The 27,543-nt window shown below is 45.1% G+C and overlaps 1 protein-coding gene across 10 annotated transcripts in view; it reads right to left on the bottom strand.

Annotated features, from left to right (window-relative positions):
- Positions 1-27,543, bottom strand: part of XYLB (xylulokinase) — a 125,719-nt gene that overhangs the window by 11,594 nt on the left and 86,582 nt on the right. For 6 of the 10 annotated variants that reach the window (XM_083406544.1, XM_083406549.1, XM_083406543.1 and 3 more), the window contains 3 exons: positions 13,063-13,121; positions 12,029-12,116; positions 9,614-9,708 (listed from right to left, as the gene is read on the bottom strand). In XM_083406544.1, the coding sequence (XP_083262670.1) occupies positions 9,614-9,708; positions 12,029-12,116; positions 13,063-13,121 (242 nt within the window). Of the gene's footprint in view, positions 1-2,035; positions 2,127-9,613; positions 9,729-12,028; positions 12,117-13,062; positions 13,122-27,543 lie in introns of those variants that run through there. The other 4 variants (XM_083406547.1, XM_083406545.1, XM_083406551.1 and 1 more) reach the window with 3 other exon arrangements.

The raw sequence follows: 27,543 nt of genomic DNA, 5'->3' as shown, positions 1-27,543 counted from the left end.
AATAAAAATTCATGACAATAAAACCAAAGGTTAATAATCCGAACCCTTACCTACCCGCAGCAGCTGAAAATGTGAAGTCTAATTCCTTCGCATTTCAGGTAGCTGCATTCTATTGACCTTATTTTGGAAATCTCCTTCTAAGAGATTTCTGGAGTATATAGCCTTAGGCAATTAAATGGATTTATTTTTTGTAATTGATGTCCAAAGGAAATAAAGAACACTCAACGATGCGTTAAAAAGGACCCTTAGGAACATAAATTCCCTCGTCGTTACAGCAGCAAAATCTAATGCATCACAAGGAGTGATATTTTACAAAAAGTAATTATACAGGCCACCCCGAGAAGCCTGATCTTGCTGCGTGTAGCGATGCACTCAGCAGACTTCTGCATACGTGGCAGCTACCAGTGGGTAAATTAGTTTCACTCGCTACCTGTCCTTAACTGCATCTGAAGCAAGTGGGAGGTACATTACAAGTCTCCACTGTGGCTCCTCAGTGCACAGAAGGAGCAGGCAATTTTCTCCATTGAGCTGTTGGGATCTGAAGGAGGAATAGGGATGGCTAGATCTGTGAGCTACAGTTTCTCTCCACTTTCCATTCATGGGGTTTATTAATTTATTGGTTCAGGAAGACAAATTAGGTAGATCTGCAAACCAAACGGATATCCCCACCCCTGCACCCCATAATGTGGAAGTAAGCTATCACTTCATGGAGCAGGATATTAAGGGTGGGAGGTTAGGTTGAATGCACATCTGAGTGAAGATGCTGTCTCTACTTTGCTTGCAGTGGGATACACATCCAGGCTCATCTCATTGGGGAAATTTTGGGGTTCAATGCCCAATATATCCTGTGGTTTCTTCCTGCATGGCCAATAAGATCCAGACTCAAACTGTCCGTTAAACAGGATGTTTATTTGGGAATTGCAAGCCCAAGGCAACACAACCTCCAGCAGCATGCAGCTGAGGGGTGACACACCAAATATGGGGGGGAAAAGCACAGGGGAACAAAGGGGCAGTTATGTCCTTATCTGCCAGTACTTCCTTCTACTAGCTTCCACTGGTTTAATCACAAGGAACTGTCCTTAACAGCTTTAGCAAAAACTCTTGTACGCATGTCCTTCTGTCCTCCTTTCATGTTTCTCTAAAAAAGCACAACCTTCACATTCCAACCTTTACTTGCTCAGCCTTGCTCTCACACATTTTTCAGTTTTATTATTTCTGTGACAATCCAAATGCACGTCCCATCGAAAACAGACATTTGGGTTACGTACGCAGCCCCTGATCCAGCAACTGATGATACCCACATAAGGGGCTGGATCAGGGCATGGATGTGTGGAGGATGAAAGAGAAGAGCAAACAAAGACAGTTTTCCTCTCTTTGCCCTGACCCTCAATGAGATTTCAGTTACTTGCATTCACTGCAAAAAATAAATAAAGGCCTGCGAAGCAGCAAGCAAAAGCAATAAAATCCACAAACCACCATAAAACAAAATAATAATCCATAAGAAATCAATACCAACAGGCAGTGATTGTTTTAAAACAGCAAGTCCACCTAGAGCAAAGGTTCTCTCAAGCTATTTGCCCAGTTCTGTGAATGACCCCAGCAAGGGAATTGACATAGGACTCAGCTATATTAGTAAAGAAAAAGAATTTTAAATGCGTTATAACACTGTGACACCAGATGACGCTGTAGAGTTCCGTTTTTCACCAACGCGATTTCCCATTATGAGGTTTACAACACATTTTCCTGAAACACTTTTTTGATGTGTCTAGAACCTTGGTTCCCAGACAGCTCCGTTGTCGTTCATTTCAGTTCCCAAACGCTGAAAACCCAGAAGTAAATGCTTCCGTTTTTGAATGTTTTTCGGAACCCAAACATGCAACGCGGCTTCCGCTGAGTGCAAGAAGCTCTTGCAACCAATGGGAAGCCGAGCCTCGGTTTTCGGACGTTTAAGAACCTGAACAAATTTCGTTTCAGAACTGAGGTACCACTGTATTAACGTGACATTTCACCCAACAAATGGAACCACCCCACTTACTGTGAAGCCTCATTCAGCTGGTAATAAGCTCATTAGATGGAAGCCTTTCTCCCTCTGACAGCTCCTCCTCCTTGGACATGGCTGAAAGTCCCTCAAGGAAGCAAAACCAACATTTGAAGGAAGCTTCAAATGAAGGTAAATTCACTCAACATGGTTGTCTGTCATACGGTCCTCTTTCCTTAAGTTAAACAAAGGGACAAAGGGGTGTCCCAAATGGACACTGCACAGCTGGGTGGATTGCTTCAGGGATGTATAGTCTAGGGCAACCTTTTCCAAACCTGGTATCCCAGGTGGTTTAGACTACAATTCCCATCAGCCCCAGCCAGCACAGGCTGATGGAAGTTGTAGTTCAAAACATGCGGGCAAACTAGGTTGGCCAAGGCTGGCCTAGGGGTTGAAGCGCCACCAATCACAGGAGTCAGCGTTACAGCCCTCTGTTCCATTCTGCACATTTAAAAGGCTGCAAGCACATGCATGCAATTTGGGTAGCTCAGAGAACATGGTCTCAGCATCAGGCTATGAGTTGTTGTTTAGTCGTTTAGTCGTGTCCGACTCTTCGTTACCCCATGGACCAGAGCACGCCAGGCACTCCTGTCTTCCACTGCCTCCCGCAGTTTGGTCAAACTCATGCTGGTAGCTTCGAGAACACTAGCCAATCATCTCATCCTCTGTCATCCCCTTCTCCTTGTGCCCTCCATCTTTCCCAGCATCAGGGTCTTTTCCAGGGAGTCTTCTCTTCTCATGAGGTGGCCAAAGTATTAGAGCCTCGGCTTCAGGATCTGTCCTTCCAGTGAGCACTCAGGGCTGATTTCCTTAAGAATGGATAGGTTTGATCTTCTTGCAGTCCATGGGACTCTCAAGAGTCTCCTCCAGCACCATAATTCAAAAGCATCAATTCTTCGGCGATCAGCCTTCTTTATGGTCCAGCTTTCACTTCCATACAAAAAACCATAGCTTTTGAGTATACAGTATATAAGAGAGGTAGGCAGCAAGTTTAAGGCTTTGGAAGGTAATCACAAACATTTTGTATTAACAACTTCCATGCATATGCACAAAAACAGCGAGAGGCCTTGAAGCAAGTGTCATGTGCCTTAACATTGTTAGGCCGTTTTGCAGGGCATGTGGCTTGTAAAAACACCGGCGCTGTGATTATCTTCCGAGATAATCGTACTCCATTCTTGTGCCTTTTGGCTTAATTAACCAACAAGCCAAGCATCTCCGGTTTTAATAGATTGCTAAACTAGTGCTGCATTTTAATGCCGTAATAATGGATTCTTACTGTCTGTTAGCATATACTTAGTGTTATAAAATCTTCCCAGTTATTTCAGTCATGCCTACTGCTTCGGATTAATCTTCCTTTTCTAAAAGAAATGTTTTCAAATCTTCTCTTCTACCTCTTCTCCTTTTTATTATCAAATGAGGGTTGGGGGAGAAGCCTCAATGGGTTTACTGAAACAAGACACAAAGAACTTGATGGGCTCAGCTGGTCATTCAAATCCACCCTGGATGGATAATGAGCAAAAATTAATTACCATTAGATGGCTCTTTTAACAGCCTATTCATTTGTCCACTGATTTGAAGACAGAATCAGTTGCTCCAGGCCAGCTTTCCAACACCGCAACATCATCATGATAAATGAGGGCATTTGCCAAGCGTCCAGACCGCAAAGACAGACACCTCCATGTTATTAGATGAATCTCCTGTTTTGTTAAATTCTACATGGCTGGCTTTGTTCAATGTCTAGATTGCCCAATATGGCACCCAGGGGAACCACAGCACCCTCAGCCAAAACCCTTGGCACCCACCAAGCCCCCTGCTCTCTCTCTCTCTTTCTCTCTCTCTTGGGTTGGTTGGGAGGGGGTTGCCTGTCTTTTGGGGGGGGTATACTTTTTTGTGGATTTTATTTGCTTTTAGAGGGTAGCTGTTTTCTTTGGGATGGTTGTCTGAGCATTGCTAGTTTTTACTCTGTGAAATGGGTACTTTGTGGTATCCAAAACAGTTTCTTACATTTCCAAATATGACCTCAGGCCCCCAAAAGCTGAAAGTCTCTGTTCCTACGCCAACAATGGTCCTCAACCTGGCTCCCAGTTTGTTTGGAGACACAATTCAAACTGCTGGTTTAACCTACTAAGCTCTGGGTCAGCTTTCCCCCACCAGACATTGCTAGACTGCAACTCCCATTATCCCTGACTATTGGCCATGCTGCCTAAGGCTCATGGGAGTTGTAGTCCAACAATATCTGATGGCCACCAGATTGAGGAATGCTGTTTCAAACTGCCTGCGAACCAGGTACTTACCACTTTCTCCTGTGTGAACCTGTTCATCTTCTGCTATCATTTTCTAAGGTATTCCTTTGTTTGGCAATTAAACAGGTGAATACCAGAAAAGAAGACTGTTTTGGGGGGCACCCTGATTTTTCACCACCCAAGAACCAGAAGCCAACTCCAAGGCTAACATTGAGCGAATTGTAGCATAAACACTAAAGCGAAATCTGAGCAATGGGCCTCAAGCTTCGGTTACAAAACAAGAACTGCAGCATAAGCTAGCACTGTAATAAAATAAGTTTAATGGAAAAAGAACTCTCACTTCTCTCTCTCTCTCTACTCTCCCTTGCCTTCTACCATATTTTAAATAGAATCTAGATGCTGTAAAAATAATCATAAAATGAAAACACATGCCCTCTTTACAATCTAAATTATTATTATTATTAGCATTCACATTTTTATCCTTCTCTTCAGCCTCTGATTGGGAAAGAGTAGGAAGGAAGGAAGCTAATGCATTAATTCTTAGTTACAGAGATCTAGTAGTGAACAGCAGGGATGGAGAAATTTGGAGAGAAGCCAAAAGTTACTGGTATTTCAACAGAGGCAATGGGGGACCCTGTAGACCATTCTGTCTCTCTGAGACACACACACACACACTCAGATGGCTCACTAGATGGACTTGAAACCAGAATCAACTCGAAAACTTCACACATGAGAGCACGCTGACACTACCCAAGAATTATTAATCCATTTCCCTTTTGAAAACCCAGAACATAACCAGCCCACACAACCCCACTTGCATTGTTTCCTATTCAGTGGCTCAGTGGAACACGACTTGCAAATCTGTCAGGAGGTACAAGAAGCAAGGTTTTCCGTGCAATGAGGCATGTCGTCGCCGTCTCCAAGAAGGGATACAGGGCAGCGTGCTTCAGTTTCGTTGCACTCACTCCTATTATTAAAATGTAGGTGGGGGGCAACGCAACGGAGCATTCATAAAATTAGTCTTGATATCTACTCATGGGTGTAATTGTTTTCTCTTTCTCTTTTGCTTCAGGATTGTCTAATACCTGTGTTGTCATTTATTTGTTTTTGCTAACGCTGGGGATTTTAAAAAGCAGTCTGTGAGCTGGTTTGGCAAGTGAAAAGAAGCAAGGCAGCTTCACTGGGCGAACAGCACAATGCTAGCCTGCATTTCTTGGAACAACTTCAGTGCTGAAATAAACCTTGGGTGTATATTTACATTTGATGTATGCGAACGTCTGGGTCCACAATGTCTTCAAGACATCACCCATCTATATATTGGCTTTATGTGAAACAACCTGGTATGAAGAGAGCTTGTCACACATGGATGTTCATCATTTGATGTCTGTAGTATCGGGCGGTGACTTACCGTACTTTTTGCTCTATAAGACTCAATTTTTCGATGCTAAAAAGTAAGGGGAAATGTGTGTGCGTCTTATGGAGTGAATGCAGGCTGCACAGCTATCCCAGAAGCCAGAACAGCAAGAGGGATTGCTGCTTTCACTGTGCAGCAATCCCTCTTGCTGTTCTGGCTTCTGAGATTCAGATTTTTTTTCTTCTTGTTTTCCTCCTCCAAAAACTGGTTGCGTCTTGTGGTCTGGTGCATCTTATAGAGCGAAAAATACGGTACACAGTGGTACCTCGGGTTACATACGCTTCAGGTTACATACGCTTCAGGTTACAGACTCCGCTAACCCAGAAATAGTGCTTCAGGTTAAGAACTTTGCTTCAGGATGAGAACAGAAATTGTGCTCCGGCAGCGTAGCAGCAGCAGGAGGCCCCATTAGCTAAAGTGGTGCCTCAGGTTAAGAACGGTTTCAGGTTAAGAACAGACCTCCGGAACGAATTAAGTACTTAACCTGAGGTACCACTGTATGTGTGATTGAGGTACCAGACTGGTGTGTGCCAACAGCCGCTAGACAGACACCAAGTACCTAGAGCAGACAAAGCAGGCTGCATGCAGGCATGCATCCTGAAAGTGAAGAGTGGCTTCTTTCTAGTTGCTAAGACTATAGGAGTCCAGCAGACCTTGGATAGCAGGCCATGTTATAGGACTGGCAATTTGGGGTTCTGATGCACGGGACAAGGAGGATTGAGCTCTCTGGTGCTGGCACCCCAATGTGAATGGCTTGTCCTCCTCTATTTTGACAAGCGATCTTGGTGCTGCTGAAGGAAAAAACGGGAATCCATGCCTCACCAGAGTTCAAGGCTTCAAACCAGGAGCCCATATCTGCACAACAGAAAGCACTTCCCCATCCATTGCAAATTCTGCTCCAAAGGCAACACTTTTCAATGGAGTCAGCTTGCTCATTCAACAGCATTGAGTAACCATTTGATTTATAGTGGTGCCTCACAAGATGAAAAGAATCTGTTCCGCGAGTCTCTTCGTCTAGCGGTTTTTTCGTCTTGCGAAGCAACCCTATTAGCGGATTAGCGGATTAGCGCTATTAGCGGTTTAGCGGCTATTAGTGGCTATTAAAGGCTTAAGGGATTAGCGGATTAGCTGCTAAAAGGCTATTAGCAGCTTAGTGCCTTAGAAAAAGGGGGTGGGGAGCGAAAAAACCCCGCAAGAATCGCAAGACATTTTCGTCTTGCGAAGCAAGCCCATAGCAAATTCGTCCTGTGAAGCGCATTGAAAAACGGAAAACCCTTTCGTCTAGCGGGTTTTCCGTCTTGCGAGGCATTCGTCTTGCGGGGCACCACTGTATATGCATCTGTGAATGTGCGTAGGGAGACACATACTTAATCCCCTGCGAAGGGTTTTGTCTATGCGCATGCCCATCCACGTGTGTGTGTGTGGCTTTTTTAAAAACTGTTGCTTGCATTTCTTCACATGGCAAAGATACAAATTTCATACCCTCCAAAAAAAGAAAACGTAGGGTTGTGATCAAGACAACTTCACATGAGGTTAGGCAGGTTGCTTTGCAGAGAATTCCCCAGGAAGACAGCGCTTAACCTCAGGTTGACTTTGAAGTTTATAAAAAGAACCATCACTTAAGTGAAAGCTGCTAAACTCGACAGAATGAAATCAGATGGACAGAGAGAAGCAGCCCTGTTAAAAACAGAACCAAACTGACTCATCAGATTATGAACTTCTCCTGCACTTTTCATGCTAGCACACTATATTACTGACAGGCCCTCTGGCTTTTGTGGTTTTGCAGCCATGAAGCTCGCACAGGAAGCCATGCTGTCAACAAGCAGAATTGTATAGATTTCTAAAATGGGAAGGGAAGTGTTGGGGGGCCAGGGAGAATGCATTTTTAGTAAGATCTGGTCTGAGGACATCAAGGCCCCCCAAACCCACAGAAAAAAACAGGAAAAGGAGAAAACGACATGCTATGAGAAAGCATGGGTCTGTACCAAGAATGGCAATTCTGCACCTCTCTGTAATGTATAGTACAACTTACCCTGTGTCCTGTGCATTTATCTGCCCCCTAAATCCACATTATTGGCTACTTCTGGCAGGGAAGAGCTCAGCATAATGAGCTTAGGACATAGAGTAAGTTGCTCTATACATTATTCAGGGGTGAATCTGCCAGCAGCAAACCCGTGTTGGTTTGTTTTCAACACTTAGTTTCTTACTTAAATTAAGATCTGCCTCTGGGATGGTAAGGCCATGATGTATGTAGGGCAAATTGCTCCATCCCCGCTTCTCTATGGCACAAGTCATCAATGCCTGGCATTGGTTGCTGCTCAAAAAATGGACATGCTCCGTTTGATACCAGAAATACCTATCTGTCTGCAAGGGGATTGGAGGATTGGGCTGTGTTGGAAAACAGAGAGATCACATCAGTTCCAGTGCCTTTCCTCGTTCCTTTTAAAGCAAACACTCCCACAAAGAGTCTTTTGCCACTTTAGGATTAACAGATTCAGATTCTGCATGGCAAATGCATGACTCTGTTATTGTGTGTGTTTTACTCACACCCGTGTAGTTCATTTGTGACCTGAAAGAGAAAGTGGACTATCTCCTGCAAAACTCACTTACCACACAGGCCACCATGCCAGTGTCTCTTTAAAAGTGTCAAAGTGTCTCTTTCTGTGCAGTAAACACATGATGTGTTTACTGCACAGAAAGGCAGGTCAAGAGGAATGGCTCCAAAGCGTAGGGGCTGCAATCGTGGGAATTTGTCCAGCCATGCTAGGGTTGGATAGCTGGCTCCCATCAGCAGCAAGCTACTCTCTGCCAGTGACTTGTAACATGCTTGGCATAATTACTTTTGTTGTTGTCGCTAATACTTGCTGCTACAGTGCATGTTAAAATTCTCAGGAGGAGGTGGCTAGCCCCCCAAGGGCTTAATTTACAGCTCCAAACCCTTGACATCTCTACACTCATGGCTAATCCCATCTAAGACGCCTTCCACCAATGGTAACATGGCACTGATTTACTAATGCAACACAGCAAGTTGGGCATCCCAACATCAAGGTAGTTCAATGCACAACAGGGAACTACAAAGGCATATGTGGCCATAAAGCTTTACCATAACAGGAACCCAGTATCCCCGAGAAGCTTATGCAGAATCTTCAGTGAAAATCAGTAGCAGTGGGCAAGTTTAGTTGAAAAAACTGCTTACCCAGTACAAGCAACCCTCCCTTCTTCTGAAATGCACAACCACAGGAGACGGTTAGGTTTGAGCTCTACTGAATTCACACAGTCCAACATGCACCCAAATCCTTTGTAATGTGCAGAGGTTCATCTCCATTCAGTTTTATCCAGAAAGAGTTACTGTATCTTTTGCTCTATAAGACTTACTTCCTAAAAAGTAAGGGGAATGTGTGTGCATCTTATGGAGCGAATGCAGGCTGTGCAGCTATCCCAGAAGCCAGAACAGCAAGAGGGATTGTTGCTTTCACTGCGCAGCAATCCCTTTTGCTGTTCTGGCTTCTGAGATTCAGAATATTTTTTTCCTTGTTTTCCTCCTCCAAAAACTAGGTGCGTCTTGTGGTCTGGTGCGTCTTATAAAGCGAAAAATACGGTGCCTGAAGGTAGAAGTTTGCCATTCATACAGTACACTTAAAACTGGTCATTTCCCCCTTCCCAGGGAACTCTGGTGATTCCAAGGCAAACACTCAACCCCGAACATATTCCTTAAACAAAGGAGACTTGAAAATGACTAGCCCAGATTCACCCTATAATACTGATTTGCAGTACATCCAAAAAAAGCGATTCTTCCCGTAATAAGTTCTCTCCCCTCTATAAACATTTTAATTATCGGCCAATCTATTTTTAAAGCAGAAAGAAACAAAGAAGGGGGGGGGGGAAGCCAACCATTAAAATTGCCTGAAGCCACCTCACCTGAGCCATGCCAGCTGTCGGAGTAGCAACTAATCTGGGCTCTGGTGCTAATTTCACAACATCAGTCAAGGACACGCTTGTCTCTGCCACGAGTCCTGCAATGAGGATCACAGACCTGATCAATGAGCAGAAACAAGATGAGGGATGTGCCTGGACTCCTTGGCAAATTAATACATTGCATTGATCTTCCTTGGTCAGGTCAGCATTCAGAAGTGAAGGATAAAGGGTAAAGATCTTACATTCCAATGCACTTGGGCCTGGGCAAGCAGGGTCTTGGAGATTGAGTTTATGTCAGTCATTCAATTTGTCCCATAGAGGGCAAAGCTAGCCACAGAGTTGCAAGTTCAACAGTATCAGTAATCATTGAGGAACGCCAATAAAGCAGCAAATAGATGGGAAAATATGGAGAAGTAATAAATTCAAGGACAAAGCATGACTTAAAAAAGGAAGAGTTAGCTACAAAAAGGAATAAATTTGGGGGCAAGGGGGGGGATATTATCTTAGCTTTACCAATATTTTTGCTAGCTTGTCTGTCCACACATACCTGCGCTGGTCTGTTAAAGCAAACACACCCACAAAGAGTCTTTTGGCATTTTAGGATTAACAGATTCAGATTCTTCATGGCAAATGTTTGGGTGCACATTGTAATAGACTTTAAGGCAGTGATGGACAAACGTGGCCCTCCAGTTGTTTTGGGACTACAATTCCCATCATCCCTGACCACTGGTCCTGTTAGCTAGGGATGGTGGGAGTTGTAGCCCCAAAACAGCTGGAGGGCCAAGTTTGGCCACCACTGCTTTAAGGTGTCTCAAGACTCTGTTATTGCGTGTGTTTTACTCACACCCATGTAGTTCATTTGTGAGCTGAAAGAGAAAGTGGATTATCTCCTGCAAAACTCACTTACCACACAGGCCATCACACCACACAGGCTTTGTAAGAATGCTATTATTTACAAAGTGGTCTAGGAACCTTCCTCCTGGGAAGAGTAAACACACCATGTGAACTTGAACAGCACATGAGTGTCTAAGTTGGCTCTCAAAATTTTATACTTATTGTTTATTCAATCTTGGTTCCACCACTATACGGGCAGGACTTCGTGTTTCCCTCCTGCATTGACCCCGCTCCTCCACAGACTACACTTCCAGCAAGTCATGCACATTTAACAAACTGCATGCTTTTGCCTTGCATCATATTACCTCTTGTGCTTCTAAGACTGGGGCCTATTACAGAAGTTGGAGGTTTTGTCAAGTATACTGTAGGGGCTAGTAGGCAGACACAGAGAAAAGGGAAAAACAGAACAACCTGGTGAGCCTCCTACCATCCAGCTCCTCCTGGTTCCAACTAAAGTGGCACCTCCCTTACCCAACAGGCTCCATATGACTATTTAGGAACCATCTTGCCCTGAGCAGAGGGGAGAAAAGTCCAGACATCCTTATAAAATGGGGGTAGATATATTCATGGAGGAGAGGTCTGCCAGTGACTATTAGCCATGGCAGTTAATTAGGTCTTCTAAATTCAGAGGATGGAATCCAACGTAGCACTAAGTCCCCCATTCCGTCAGCACAAGGATTTCCATTTGCTCAGTGGAACTCCCCCCACCACCACCTAAATCTGTTCTAGGGGTTCCACCAAACCTCTGGCGCAGATCTACGGAGAATGCACAAGCAGAGGTGTATGAGAGTTCCACTGCACAAATCCTTGCACTTGACAGAACAAGGGAACCAGTAAGGTAAAGGGACCCCTGACCATTAGGTTCAGTCGTGGCCGACTCTGGGGTTGTGGCGCTCATCTCGCTTTATTGGCCAAGGGAGCCAGTGTACAGCTTCCGGGTCATGTGGCCAACAGGACTAAGCACTTCTGGTGAACCAGAGCAGCGCACGGAAACACCATTTACCTTCCCGCCAGAGCAGTACCTATTTATCTACTTGCACTTTGACGTGCTTTTGAACTGCTAGATTGGCAGGAACTGGGACTGAGCAACGGGAGCTCACCCCGTCACGGGGATTTGAACCGCCAACCTTCTGATCTGCAAGCCCTAGGCTTTGTGGTTTAACCCACAGCGCCACCCGCGTCCCTGCCCAGAGGCAGTAGGTAAGTGGATATCAGTAGCTGGGGGACAAGAAGCAGGGAAGGTGCTTTCATGCCCTGCTTGTGGGCTCCCCGAGTCATCTGGCTGGCCATTGTGGGAAACAGGATGCTAGACTAGGCAGGACTTTAGTCTGATCCAACAGAGCTCTTCTCCTATTCCTACACAGCACATTCAATAACCTGACTCAAGAGAGCCTTGGGGAAAGAGCGAGTAAGGACATAAATTTAAGCTGAGGATTGGCCAGTGACAAGCACGGAAGGCAGCAACTGCAAACAAAGTTTTTGAATCCTGTTCATGCTGCTTAGAGGACTCTTTGGTTGACTTACCATGGATTGCTCTGTAAGCAGATCCTAAACAGGCTGAATTAGCAGTGTCAATAGTGTAAACTGGAGCACTGAACACATCAGACAAGACCTGAGAAGCATAAAAAGCATCTGTTACAACCAGACTGTGGGAAAGAGAGACAGTAGGCAGTTTTGTTTCCATTGCCGAGGCTTACAGAGCGGCGTTTGTTTCAAGACGGGACCTTGTACTGATAATCAGGTTTGGATAACTAGTCGCTGAAGTTCCCGGGCACTGAATCTGGAAGGCCACATGACAAAGGACGTTTCTGTGGCTTTTTTGAGTGTTGCCTCAAAATAATAAAGCAGGGATATGGATCTTTTTCAGTCCTGAGAGCTGCATCCCATTCTGGGTAACCTTCCTGGGGCATGTGCCAACCTTCAGTGCTCCTCACATTTCCAATGACCCCCTAAGTTTCATTTCTAATAGTAAAAAACAGTCGTGAATCTCTAACATGCAGGTAGTTAATCTCCAGGTTGTGCCCAGACCATTGTTTAAACCAGGGGTAGGCAACCTAAGGCCAGGGGCCGGATGTGGCCCAATCGCCTTCTCAATCCGGCCCACAGACGGTCCGGGAATCAGTGTGTTTTTACATGAGTAGAATGTGTCCTTTTATTCAAAATGCATCTCTGGGTTATTTGTGGGGCATAGGAATTCATTCATTCACCCACCAAAAAAATATATAGTCTGGCCCACATGGTCTGAGGGATGGTGGACCAGCCCACGGCTGAAAAAAGGTTGCTGACCCCTGATTTAAACAATATTGATTTTCTGTGAGAGCATTCAGTGGGAACATTCCTAGGTCTACAGGCTGACCCAACCCTGCCTACCTACAACTGTTTCTCTGCTGTTTCACACTGTTGGCTAAGGGCCAAAACAATCATTCCTCCAATTGCATCTGTGTCTGGACTTGTAAAAAAATAATATTTGTTTGGCCCCAACTTCTGCTTGAGATCAGTCCCCTCCTGGCCCAATAGCTCAAAGGTTTGGTATCCCAAATGCAGTAAGCCCAACTTACTTGTAAAATTGCTTTATTGTGGGATGCCCCTCCAGTAGCCAGGATTCTTGTCGTAGGCACTGCAAACCGAAAAGGAGAAAACAAATTAACGGAAGTATAATGTGTCCCCATTTATACTATGATGAGTGTTTGGTTATGCTAGCTTAAATTGCACAGTTTGGTTCTGGGATCAGTGATGGAAAGCTGATTCACAGAGTCCTTTGATTGCGCAAAGTTGTCCATTCACAGCAGCATGTTGTAAAACTGAAACTGGATCGTTTCACAAGAGGGGGTCCACTGCCCTGTTCTGTACATGTCATGGTCTGGCTGGATGTAGAGGAGGGGTGGTAACTCCCATGGAAGATGCCTCAGAGCCCGGGGATTGATGAGGGGAGGGCGATGAGTGGTCAGAAGGAGAACAGAGAGCAGACTGGGAGGAGGAGGTATCAATAAAAAGGTCATCTGGAAATATCCTAAGTAATAATAATAATAATAGATTTTATTTATACCCAGCCCTCCCCGGCCAAATCTGAGCTCAGAGCAGCTAACATCAAATATATAACATATTACCATAAAATCAAGCAACCAATTAAAATACATCCTGAAATCAAATCAGAATCAAAGTGAACTCTAATCAGATGGCAACCCACAAATTAGGGATGGGGACCTTAAATGCTCACCAGGCCTAACTGTTTATACTGATCTTATATGAGCCTGTGAGAAAAGTTGGGGGGCCACTTTCATGCAAGTTCTTATAAGGAGAGAGGGGGAGTCAGACTGGACCCCGGCCAAAGGCCTGGCAGAACAGCTCCGTCTTGCAGGCCCTGCGGCAAGATGTCGGATCCCGCAGGGCCCTGGTCTCTTGCGACAGAGCGTTCCACCAGGAGTTGGAGGTGTGGAACAGGCTCTCCACATCATTCCTGCTACAGGGTGAATGCCACCTTCACCATGGAAAGAACGGTTAACAAAACTGTGCAGCCATGGAAATAACTTTATACTGAAGCTATTTTTAAAATGTCTGCCTCAGTCTGAGTTTTCATCACGCAAATGTTAATTGGAAGGTAAGCAGCAAAGTCAATAAAATTCCTGAAAACATCCTTTTACAATGTCCACAAATGAGACATCAATTAAATTTTGGCAAACCCCAGCAATATATTAATGAAATTTGGTCCAGACATGAATCATTAGCAAAGAAGAAGGGAACAATTGATTTATTAATCAAATGAATACCCCGCCTTTCCTCCAAGGAACTCAAGGAGGTATAGAAACCCATGGCGAGACAAGAGAATCTCCCTGAAACTTTGCATCATCTTCATTAGGGAAACAGGTTAGTCGGACAAGGAGCTGCCTGCCTGGGCTTTCTGAGCCCAGAATGCTTCACTTGGGTGTGGACTTTCACAATGCAGCCAACAGCTCTGCAGAGAGGAGACTTCATTCCACCGATAAATTTAATCAGATCTTCCTCTTTGGAGGATATTCAGCGATGCACAAATTGGGTTTAAAAAGCCATTAAGATCTCTGTCAATGTCAGTAAACAAATAAACCACACAGCTGAGTGATTCCTTGGAGAAAACAAGTTTCAATTATACCTGTGCACAGTGACAGAGCCCTGCCAATACTTTCAGAATCATGTCACTGAAAACCAGTGAAAAATAACTGCTAAGACCACTAGGCTTGGAGGGGAAAGGCAAGAAGAAAACACAAACACACACCCAACAAAAATTCTCAAAGCCTTGCGGTTAGGCTTTTTTATATGCCACAAACAAGAGACCGGCAAGTTGACACCGCAAGAAAACAAATGCGCAGTTGGGGGGTCTGATTCTCCTTAAGTAAGACAAGGCTAGTCCAACATTTTATTACATATTTAACAAAAAATAAGTAAACCACTCAAACTAAAGTGGTTTACTAAAAGCAAGGCACCGGAAACAGCTTCTTTTAGAAAAAGTGCACCCCACAGTTCTTTGAGATATTTCAAGGAATACTGGGGCATAATCTTCAGAATACATTCTTATTTCATTGGCACCCCAGAAATCATTGCTTTCTCCTCTCAAAAGAAGAAATCAAAGCTGCATGTCCACTTTTTTTTTACAGCTTTGATGTGGTAAGGTAAAGGGTAAAGGGACACCTGACCATTAGGTCCAGTCGTGGCCGATTCTGGGGTTGCCGCGCTCATCTTGCTTTATTGGCCGAGGGAGCCGGCGTACAGCTTCCGGGTCATGTGGCCAGCATGACTAAGCTGCTTCTGGCGAACCAGAGCAGCGCACGGAAACGCCGTTTACCTTCCCGCCGGAGTAGTACCTATTTATCTACTTGCACTTTGACGTGCTTTCGAACTGCTAGGTGGGCAGGAGCAGGGACCGAGCAGCGGGAGCTCACCCCGTCATGGGGATTCGAACCGCTGACCTTCTGATCAGCAAGTCCTAGGCTCTGTGGTTTAACCCACAGCGCTACCCGCGTCCCTTTGATGTGGTAGACATGCAAAAAAAGCCAAATGATACTGGGAAATGATCTATGGAGAAGTAAAAAAGATTATAATGATGATAGTTTTCCCGCCAAAACAGAGCTCTTCCTCTTAGGAATAACAAACTCCAATATCCATAAGAAGGCACTTAATCTCTTTCTGAATGTGACAACAGCAGCAAGTGTAATCTATGCACAAAGGTGGAAAGACCGTGAAATCCCAACTAAAGAGGAGTGGCAAAATAAGCTGATAGAATATGTGGAGTTGGAGAGTAAGACAACAAAAATTAGGGATCAAGAGGAGACACTGCTAAGGGAGGAGTGGAAACCCTTTGTAGAGTACTTGAAGAGGTGTAACAGTCAGATAAATTTACAAATAGGATCTGAACTGTGAGCAGCAGTAATTAGGATATTAAGTGGAGTGAAAGAGGGCAGTTAAAGAGGATATGCAGCTGCATAACAAGGAGGAATTGGGAAACCATTGGGGGCAAGTCCAGATGTATTAGATAGATAAAGATTACTAAAATTTGTATGTACTGAAATTTTGGGAAATTCTTAAATAAAACAAGAAGAAGAAATCAAAGCTGGGAAAGTTACAAAAAAGGCAACCAAAATGATCAAGAAATCCGAGCACTTTCCATACAAAGAAAGACTAGAGCACTGGAAGATTTTATTTGGGTTCCCCACAACACAAAATTGAAGGGATGCTTAATAGAACCTTCTAAAATTATGCTTGGTGTGGAAAGAACTCTTACTATCTTTCCCATAATACCAGACCTTAGCAGTGAAATTGATCAGCTATAGATCCAGAGCAGACAAGTATTCACGCAATGCATAATTAATTTATGGAATTTGCTACCACGAAATGTGATGGTCAGTAGCATTGGCGTGTCTTGACTGATAGCCACACACAACCTATCAGTAGACCTCATGAGTAGACCTCATGAAATTAAGAATATAAGAATTGCCATGCTGAGTAAACCTAAGATTTATTTAGTCCACTATGCAGAGGGTGATGAGATTGCTCATGGACTTAGCCCCACAACTATGGACCAGAGTTAGTTCCTAGAAATGAAGTCCAAAGCAAATCCACACAATGCTTTCTTTGGGGGCTCCTATATGAAATCTACAAATCCCAATCCCTGACTCACTCCATTTTTACATACATTATGTCCAGGGCTTTTTCCCCCAACCAGAATTCACCAAAACTCAGTTGTGGCACCTCTCAGGTGGGCACCATTGCCATTATAAGAGAACTTCAAGGGAGGTGTTCATGGTGAGTTCCGGCACCTCTTTTTCTGGAAGAATAGCATTGATTATGTCCCCTTCTGAAAACAGTGGCTAATGGGGCTGGACAGCCTCTGGAACCCCTATAATGTGAGTGCAGAATTCACATAAAATCAACCCAAGGACATCTGACAGTGCTTGTAAAATAAAGTCCTATAAACTTTCAGGGGGGAAACAAGCCTTGACTAGAACTTGAGACACTCTTCAGGAATGGTCCTGAATCCCCAAGCATGAGCAAGAAGGCAGTCAAGTAAGTCAGGTAAGTGTATCAGAGGGTAAGGGAAACATCAGAGGGGTAGCCAAAGAAAGACTAACATGAAGTCATAAACCAGAAGCCTCACATGGACTTCTTATGCAAAAGCCGGTCAGGATCTCCCAGGAAGCTGCCTAATGTCCCCAGTGGCCAGCTGGTCAACAAACAAGAGGTGGATCAGGAAAACAAGCAAGGCCCATGGATTCAAACCTGACACTGCCCTGTTGAGATCTTCAGCCAAAGCCTACAAAGTCTACTAGCCCTCAGTACAAGAAAGCAGTTGTAAGCTCGAGGGAGCAAGGGCACATGTAGCAAAAGCTGAACTCAGAAGCAGACAGAGGAGAAGGTGTGCTACTTGGGGAGAATTGCGTTGTTCTGGCTTTCAGGGATGGCTGGTGGGATACTTGAGACATTACGCTAGCAGATGTCAGAACCAGACAGAGCCACTACGTACTAAGGAAATAATTCCGTACCTATCTGCATTCTCAGCTGCTGACTGTAATAGAATTAAAGGCACAAAATCTTGTCTTGGAACAGCATGTCTCTGTTCCGGGAGGCTTTTATGAAGCCGCTTTGTCATTTTGAGCTAAGGGTCACAGGCAATGGAGGGGCAGGAAATCTGCAAGCCTCTCTGCTGAAAAAGAGACCTCTAAAATAATGTCAATAGGACTGGAAGGAGTTCAGAAAAGGGCAACCAAGATGATCAAGGGTTTGGGGGAACTCTCCTAGGAGGAACAGGGAACAGGCAAGTAAGCAGAGACATGATAGAAGGTTATGAAATTATGTTTGGGGTGGAGAAAGTGGATAGAGAGGTTTTCTTCCTCATCTCATGATACCAGAACCTGGGTTCACCCTATGAATCTGAATGTTGGAAGATCCAGGACAGACAAAAAGAGGTTCATTGCATAGTACATAATAAAACTATGGAACTTACTATCAAAAGATGACTACCGACTTACATGGCTTTAAAAGGGGGTTAGACAAATGATAAGACTATTGATGACTACTAGCCTTGGTGGCTGGGTGATGTCTCTGCTAGCCAGAGACATCACCTTGCCAACAAAGGTCTGTACAGTTAAAGCTATGGTTTTCCCAGTAGTGATGTATGGAAGTGAGAGCTGGACCATAAAGAAGGCTGATCACCAAAGAATGGATGCTTTTGAATTATGGTGCTGGAGGAGACTCTTGAAAGTCCCATGGACTGCAAGAAGATCAAACTTATCCATTCCTAAGGAAATCAGCCCTGAGTGCTGACTGGAAGGACAGATCCTGAAGCTGAGGTTCCAAGACTTTGGCCACCTCATGAGAAGAGAAGACTCCCTGGAAAAGACCCTGATGTTGGGGAAGATGGAGGGCACAAGGAGAAGGGGACAACAGAGAACAAGATGGTTGGACAGTGTTCTCGAAGCTACCAACATGAGTTTGACCAAACTGCGGGAGGCAGTGGAAGACAGGAGTGCCTGGCGTCCTCTGGTCCATGGGGTCACAAAGAGTCAGACACGACTAAACGACTAAACAACAACAGCCTTGGTGGCTAGACTACCACCAGGATCAGAGGGAACATGTCCCTAAACACCTCTAAACATCCAAAGTGGGATCACCTGGTTGATTTCATGTCCTGCTCAGGGGCTTCTCATGGGCATCTGGCTGGTTTTGAAGAGAGGCGTTCTGTTCTCTGAATGGGGCCAGGTGCTTGTTTCTAGCCACTGTCCTCCTAACTTGCCAAGGATGTACAAATCACAGAGCCAAACAGGCTGTGTGCTAAAACGAGCCCCTGGAGATCCAGGCACTTTACACACAACACCAAAAAGCATATCACAAGCCCTATACTGTTTGTGGTTGAAATCTCAATCTTCCTTTAGCTTGGACCCTGAGATTTCACTGGCCATATTGAGACTGAAAGCTTCAGCAAGCAGACAAGCTAATAAGCCGAAGGAATCCTTTAAAGAATTGCTCTATTCCTCTATCAACCTGCTTATGCAGATTGGTAGCTGATGCGCACCTTAACAGGCAAGCACCAGGTGGTACCAATCTATTCGCTGGACAAGGTTCTCACAAACAGGATGGTGGTGTTGCCTAGCAACAAGAAGATACTTAAGGCTTGAAATTTAGCTTACAGAAATCTAACAGGCTGAAGGGAAACAAAGCCACAGATTCATAATTATTTATTTCATTTTTAAACCACCCTACATCCTGTAAGATCCCAGGGTAGCCTGCAACACAATCAGATAAGAATGCATTGTCACAGAACAAGGTTTGAAACAATTAGAAGTCTTCTTGCCAAAAGCACATAACAACTGTAAGCAATTTCCATCCTTCCACAGAGAAAATAAGGACAGCTGGGCTTCCATAGAGTGTTCCATCGACCAAAAGCCCAAAGGAGAAAATGCACCTTACAGTTGATGCTGGAAAACTGACTGCTAAGGGGACGACGCCATACGTCCACACAGAAGTGGCCCATGAGTTGGGGTGGAGTCACCAGCTCAACACCAGCATTGCTACAGCTTTTCTGGGCGGGCCTAAGAAAGCTGAGGCTGAGCAAGTTGTAAGTGATGCCAGTATCACATGGACCGCTGCTGGCTGCATTAGAAGGAAATTCCACAATCAGGGTGCCGCAACCAGGAGGACACTATCTTGTGTCACCAGCAAATAAGCTAAGCCCATCAGTGGGCTACAAACCAGGCTTCCCCCTAGAACTGAATGCATGGGCCAGCAGATTGTGAGAAAGTTGCTCCTTTAAATACTTGTGTTCCAAGCCATCTTTGTACACCGGTACCAATACCCTACGGGGTTTGTGTGCAATATGCATGCATGCGTGCAACGCCACCAATAACGATTAGTATATTTTCAGAAATCAAACAGTCTAAACACCCCAAAGCTGCTGGCAAAAGTGTGGCGTGCGCTTGGTAAAGCTAAAAGTCAATGATCGAAAGACCCTGAAGAAATTAGCTCAAGAAGAGCCCAAGGAATCAGGGGCTCATCTGGATGAGAAGAAGCTAAAGGTAAAGGTAAGAATCCCTGACAGTTAAGTCCAGTTGCGAATGACTCTGGGGTTGCGGCACTCATCTCGCTTTACTGGCCGAGGGAGCCGACGTTTGTCCGCAGACAGTTTTTCCGGGTCATGTGGCCAGCGTGACTAAGCCGCTTCTGGTGAAACCAGAGCAGTGCACGGAAACACCGTTTATCTTCCCGCCGGAGTGGTACCTATTTATCTGCTTGCACTTTGATGTGCTTTTGAACTGCTAGGTTGGCAGGAGCTAAGACTGAGCAATGGGAGCTCAGCTTGTTGCAGGGATTGAAACCACCAACCTTCCGATCGGCAAGCCCTAGCGTAACGTAACAAGTGAGTGGTGTGTGCGAAGCATCAGGATGTCCCAGTTCAAATCTTGCCTCTGCCATGAACACACAAGTTGGGCTCACAAAAGCTGCTTCCTCTCAACCTCAGCTCCCAATCTGCAACCTAAGGACACAACATCCATCAACGGCTACCATTCATAATGGCAGCAGACTATCCCCAGGTTCAGGGATCCTATGCAAGAGTGGCCCGTGCATTAGGTGAGGTGAAGCCATTTGCTTCAGGCGGCAGATCCGCTTGCCAACCTTGCCATTGTGCTGTTGCCAGCCCTTACCAGCATAGCCTCGTTGCCCTCACTGCTGTGCCCTTGCCACTGCTGCCTTGTGATGGCAACACAAATTCAACGGCTTGGGCAGAGAGATGGTGGGGTGGGGTGGTGACCCAGATCTGCAGGGGCAGAGGTGGGGCATTTTGTCTACATTGGCAAAATGTCTTGGGCCAGCCCTGATCCTATGCCTCTAGATAGCTGTTGCTGGTGGAACAACAACAAAGGCTACTGCCTTCATGTCCTTCTTGCAGACTTCTCCAAGGCAACTGGTTGGCCACTGTGGGAACCAGGATGCTAGATTAGATAGGCCTTTGGCCTGATCTAGTAGGGCTCTTGAAGACAGGAGTGCCTGGCGTGCTCTGGTCCATGGGGTCACGAAGAGTCGGACACGACTGAACAACTAAACAACAAGTAGGGCTCTTGAGAAGAGAAGACTCCCTGGAAAAGACCCTGATGTTGGGAAAGAGGGAGGGCACAAGGAGAAGGGGACAACAGAGGAGCATGAGGTTGGCCAAACTGCGGGAGGCAGTGGAAGACAGGAGTGCCTAGAATCATAGAATCATAGAGTTGGAAGAGACCACAAGGGCCATCGAGTCCAACCCCCTGCCAAGCAGGAAACACCATCAGAGCACTCCTGACATATGGTTGTCAAGCCTCTGCTTAAAGACCTCCAAAGAAGGAGACTCCACCACACTCCTTGGCAGCAAATTCCACTGTCAAACAGCTCTTACTGTCAGGAAGTTCTTCCTAATGTTTAGGTGGAATCTTCTTTCTTGTAGTTTGGATCCATTGCTCTGTGTCCGCTTCTCTGGAGCAGCAGAAAACAACCTTTCTCCCTCCTCTATGTGACATCCTTTTATATATTTGAACCTGGCGTGCTCTGGTCCATGGGGTCACAAAGAGTAGGACACGACTAAACGACTAAACAACAACAGTAGGGCTCTTATTATCCATTGTGCTATGGAGCGGTGATAAGGAAGAATGATAAGCAGCACTGTCACTTTTTATCACAGCATGGACAACAATGTCATCTTCTGGGGGAGCTCTGCATACCAAATGAATAAGCTTCTTTTTTTCCCCCCCAAAGAGAAACCCACCAAATAAGCTATGCAGAGAAAAGAAGCGGCATGCATGGCTAGGGGTTAAACTGTCACCTTTATTTTAGTCCCTTTATTATGAGCAATCAAAGTGCCACAAAACAGCGAGCAAGCTTTTCAGTGCACCAGAACTCCTCATCAGGCTGGATATGAAGAAAAGCTGGAGGGGCAGACCAAAAATTCTGACTTGGTATTGAAGCCATGGGGTCAAAAAAACCGTTTGCATTGTAAATAGTCTTAGAAGAGGAAGAGTTACGGGGCAGAGCAATGGAGATTGCCATGCAGAATGCCTGCACTTCGCAGTTTTCCCACCAAACCACTGATTCTTGTTTTCCTAACTCTTGGATAACCTCAAAAGATTGCTGCAAGGATTGTTGAGATAACGGAGTTTTACGAACTCCTGAAATATAAATGTAAATGCTCATATTATGAGTGGAGCACCAATTTAAACTTTTACTCATGTGTGCTAGATCTGCTGAGTCACCAAATGTTTGTATTACTAATTCAATTTTTTATTACTTGATTAAATTGTGTTCACAAATGCAGACATAAGAATGACTTGTATGAGTACAGAAATGGAATGTAAGAACCCACCCAAATCTGTTTCACAGAGATCTGGGCTCTCATTGTGTATTTTATGCAGAAACCCATTACTGCTATCAAAGCCAAGAAAGGTTTTTACTCCATGTTTGGATTCAGAGACATTTGACCACACGACACAGAGTGCACACCTGGGAACAACCTGAAATAACCTTGGCTTTAAGCGTGTGCTATAAATTCCTGGTTTTAATGGCCACTGAATGTCACCAATCTCTGCTGCACTGTATTAAACAACACCGGGACCATGGGAAAAGTGAATAGCACTGAAACTGCCCTTGAAGGACATGGGTCTAAATTACTCTCCCCTCCAGAATATTCATATGATCCTACAGAGAACGAATCAATTAGGGAATGACAATGCCAAGTGAAACGACAATGGCAATATTAATCAGAAGAGACACACCTCATTCATTTATTCACTCATTCACTCATTAATCCATTTGTCCAACATGTTGATTTCAAACTCTTCTCTTGTTTTTGGACTCTCGTTAAAAAGCTCTGCAGTGGGCATACACAATTTCTGCGCCTAGCGAAGGACACTTGAACAGGGCTAGCCAGTGGTCCAGCACACAAAGGATATCACAGAGATGGCAAAGTCACAGAAATGAGAAAACAAAATTATTTAGAAGTTGTGGCACTTTTCATATAAGGAAAGGCTTAAGTGGTTGGGGGCTTTTTGGTACCCGTGGTAAAAAAAAAGAGAACTTAAAGGAGGGGCATGTTAGAGGGTTATAAAATTATGCCTGATGCGGAGAGATTAGATAGATATTTTTGTCCTTCCCAGACCACTACAGCTCAGGTCTCCTAATAAAATTGATTAAAATTTCAGGACAAAAACACAACACTTCTTCATGTGATGCATAACAACTGCGTGGAATTCACAACCACCAAATATGAGGATGACCACTTCCTTAAACGGATTTAAAAGGGGGGTTGTTACACAAAAACTTTTTTTTGTTCTAATGTTAAAAGCTTTGTTTCTTTTCTCAGTACTGCCTTTTAATTGAAACACTCAATTCAGATTTTTAAAAAACACAAAATCTTCTGTCTCTTTCACATCATTTCTCAAATTCACACAGCCTTCAGGAATCAATGTCACTGGCTGCTCCATTTGGCGATCTCCCCCTTTCTTCCAAACTGACAATATTCATCCCTCACTGCAAAGTGCCTAGGACTGACAGAGCTTTGCTTCAAGTTCCCTGGCACACACAAAAAGATTTATTTTTTTTTGCCCGATTGTTCAAAGAGAGGTTGTTCCAAGAGATAAAAAAAATGCCCTGCTGGAGTAACCGGGTGAAGCTGAGTTTAAGTTGCAAGGAGTTTCATTCTCAGAAATGAGATTGTGGGCACTGTGCAGAACCATGCTGAACTCCAGAGGAATCAGCAAGACCAAAAATGCAGCTTCGTTCCAAATGCAACACCAATGTGGGGCATAAATATATCATCATCATCAACATCAAGCAAACTACTTTGCTCCATACAGATGCTGGACGAGATGTCACAATTAGGCTACTGCATTGCGCTGTACAAGGGCTTGATGACGTTGGGAAAGCTTCTGCTGATGCAAAATGCTGCAGCCAAGTTACTGACCAGTGCCACAAAGTGGGATCAGGTCAGCACCTATTCCTAAGAACCCGCGCTGGTTGCCTGGTTGCTACTGGGCCAAATTTAAGGTGCTACCTTTTGGCTATAAAGTTCTATACAGCCTAGGACCCACCTCTTGCTATCATGATTTTAAAGTGGGGAGAGCCTGTGACCGTTGAGACTACATCCCATTATCCTTGGCCATTGATCACTCTGCCTGGGACTGATGGAAACTGAAGTCCAGCAAGATTTGGAGGACATAGGTCCCCTTGTTTTAGATATCAGGCCAGTTCTACAGTGGTACCTCAGTCTACGAACAGCCTAGTTCATGAACTATTTGGAATACGAACACTTTAAAACAGGAATAATAATAATAATAATAATAATAATAATAATAATAATAATAATAATAATAATAATAATTTATTATTTGTACCCCGCCCATCTAGCTGGGTTTCCCCAGCCACTCTGGGCGGCTTCCATAGAAACAAAAAATACAGTAAAATATCACAGATTAAAAACTTCCCTGAACAGGGCTGCCTTAAGATGTCTTCTAAATGTCAGGTAGTTATTTATCGCTTTGACATCTGATGGGAGGGCGTTCCACAGGGCGGGCGCCACTACCGAGAAGGCCCTCTGCCTGGTTCCCTGTAGCTTTGCTTCTCGCAATGAGGGAACCGCCAGAAGGCCCTCGGCGCTGGACCTCAGCGTCCAGGCAGAACGATGGGGGTGGAGACGCTCCTTCAGGTATACTGGGCCAAGGCCGTTTAGGGCTTTAAAGGTCAACACCAGCACTTTGAATTGTGCTCGGAAACGTACTGGGAGCCAATGTAGGTCTTTCAAGACCGGTGTTATGTGGTCTCGGCGGCCGCCCCCAGTCACCAGTCTAGCTGCCGCATTCTGGATTAGTTGTAGTTTCTGAGTCACCTTCAAAGGTAGCCCCACGTAGAGCGCATTGCAGTAGTCCAAGTGGGAGATAACTAGAGCATGCACCACTCTGGTGAGACAGTCCGCGGGCAGATAGGGTCTTAGCCTGCATACCAGGTAGAGCTGGTAGACAGCTGCCCTGGATACAGAATTGACCTGCGCCTCCATGGACAGCTGTGAGTCCAAAATGACTCCCAGGCTGCGCACCTGGTCCTTCAGGGGCACAGTTACCCTATTCAGGTCCAGGGAGTCCTCCACACCAGCCCACCCCCTGTCCCCCCAAAACAGTACTTCTGTCTTGTCAGGATTCAACTTCAATCCATTAGCCGCCATCCATCCTCCAACCGCCTCCAGGCACTCACACAGGACCTTCACCACCTTCACTGGTTCTGATTTGAAAGAGAGGCAGAGCTGGGTATCATCTGCATATGGATGGACACCCAGTCCAAACCCCCTGATGATCTCTCCCAGCGGCTTCATATAGATGTTAAAAAGCATGGGGGAGAGGACAGAACCCTGAGGCACCCCATAAGTGAGGAAGAAGGTGTTCCGGTTAGCAAACTTATTTTGGAATCTGAACATACTCCGTTCGGGGGTTTGGAGTGCCACACTTCCGTTGTCCAACAGTGGAGAAGGGGGTCGTCACGGCGTTTCCTGCAGCCGCGAGGGAGGGAAGCTGCACATCCGCCAGCCAGCTGGTTGGCAGGTGCGCAACTCCCCCCCCCCCATGCCACTGCGAGAGGCGTGCACACTCTAGGGAGCATTTTCCGCAGCAGTGAGGGGGCATCTGTGTGGATCCCAGTTCAGCTACTGATTGATTGATTGATTGATTGACTGTGGGACTGCGGAAATAGATAAAAGCCCCCCATCCAAACAATGACTATCATCAGTGCAGGTAAAAAAAAATTTAATTTTTATTTTTATCACCCACAATACCGTTTTATTTATTTTACAGTACAGTACATTGATTATTGCTTTCATTTTATGAAATCAATGGTCTTGTTAGATAGTAAAATTCATGTTAAATTGCTGATTTAGGGGTTGTTTTTAAAAGTCTGGAACGGATTAATCCATTTTGCATTACTTTCTATGGGAAAGCGGGCCTTGGTTTAAGAACACTTTGGTTTAAGAGCAGACTTGGCCACAATCTTTGCCCAGATGAAGGGAGCTATTTGACTTTGAGAAAATCCACACACTTTGACAGAACTCTGCGAGAACAATGCTTGGGAGCTGCCACAGACTACACCTCCCTGAAAGTCCTCACACTGGGGATTTGCAACATGGAAAGCACAGACAAGAGGCTATTCTCAGTTGGCCAGAGAGATCACAAGGAGGCACAGGCAAGGGCAGCCTTGAAGGTTATAAAGGGCTTGCTTAGAATTGCCATCAAAATGTCACCTAGAGTGAATTTTAGGATTCTTTCTCAGGAGAACCCTCTAAGGAATTGCTAGGGAAACCAAAAGAGTTTTGCTAAGGAAATAAAAGAAGCAGAGATGGGAAACGGAAGCTTTTTTGCAGTCTCATGAATTCCCAGAAGAAAAGATCTTCTGGGGCAACCCTCCTATTCTACTCTAACAAAGCCTGCAGCTTTGCCTGATTAGCAGCATCCTAATTATGCAAAGGGACGTGGGTAGCGCTGTGGCCTAAACCACAGAGCCTAGGACTTGCCGATCAGAAGGTTGGCGATTCGAATCCCAGCGACGGGGTGAGCTTCCGTTGCTCGGCCCCTGCTCCTGCCAACCTAGCAGTTCGAAAGCACGTCAAAGTGCAAGTAGGTAAATAGATACCGCTCCGGCGGGAAGGTAAACGGTGTTTCCTTGCGCTGCTCTGGTTCACCAGAAGCAGCTTAGTCATTATGGCCATGACCCGGAAGCTGTACGCCGGCTCCCTCGGCCTGTAAAGCGAGATGAGTGCCGCAACCCCAGAGTTGGTCACGACTGGACCTAATGGTCAGGGGTCCCTTTAGCTTTACCTTTTAATTATGCAAAACATGCAAATACAGTGGTGCCTCGCAAGACGAAAAGAATCCGTTCCGCGAGTCTCTTCGTCTAGCGGTTTTTTCGTCTTGCGAAGCAAGCCCATTAGCGGATTAGTGCTATTAGTGGTTTAGCGGCTATTAGCGGCTATTAAAGGCTTAAGAGATTAGCGGATTAGCTGCTAAAAGGCTATTAGCAGCTTAGTGCCTTAGAAAAAGGGGGTGGGGAGCGGAAAAAAAACCCCAGGAATCGCAAGACATTTTCGTCTTGCGAAGCAAGCCCATAGAGAAATTCGTCCTGCGAAGCACCTCCAAAACGGAAAACCCTTTCGTCTAGCGGGTTTTCCGTCTTGCGAGGCATTCGTCTTGTGGGGCACCACTGTACAGTTAATCTGTATATTTCCAAGATGTTAACAGAATTCATATTTTCTCTGAGTAACATTTGGAAAGGGGGCGGGAGCAGAGGAAGAGTCAGCAGGGTGCAAAAAACGTTTGCAGCAAAGGAAAGGCTCCTATTTGAGTGAGTCTCACATTGTTGTGCACTTAGCACAAGAGTTAAGCCAGCACAAAAGCCAGAAATGGTAATTGTGCAAAATGTCACCCTTGCGCGATAAAACTGAAAGCATCCATAGAAGTAACTTTTTCTCCTTTTCCATTCCTCAGGACCAACAAGGATCTTGCACACACAGAGAAGGT

This window comes from Podarcis tiliguerta (genome assembly GCF_965153285.1).
Source record: "Podarcis tiliguerta genome assembly, chromosome: 12".
In the NCBI taxonomy this organism is placed as follows: domain Eukaryota; kingdom Metazoa; phylum Chordata; class Lepidosauria; order Squamata; family Lacertidae; genus Podarcis; species Podarcis tiliguerta.
This window is presented reverse-complemented; position numbering and strand designations above follow the sequence as displayed.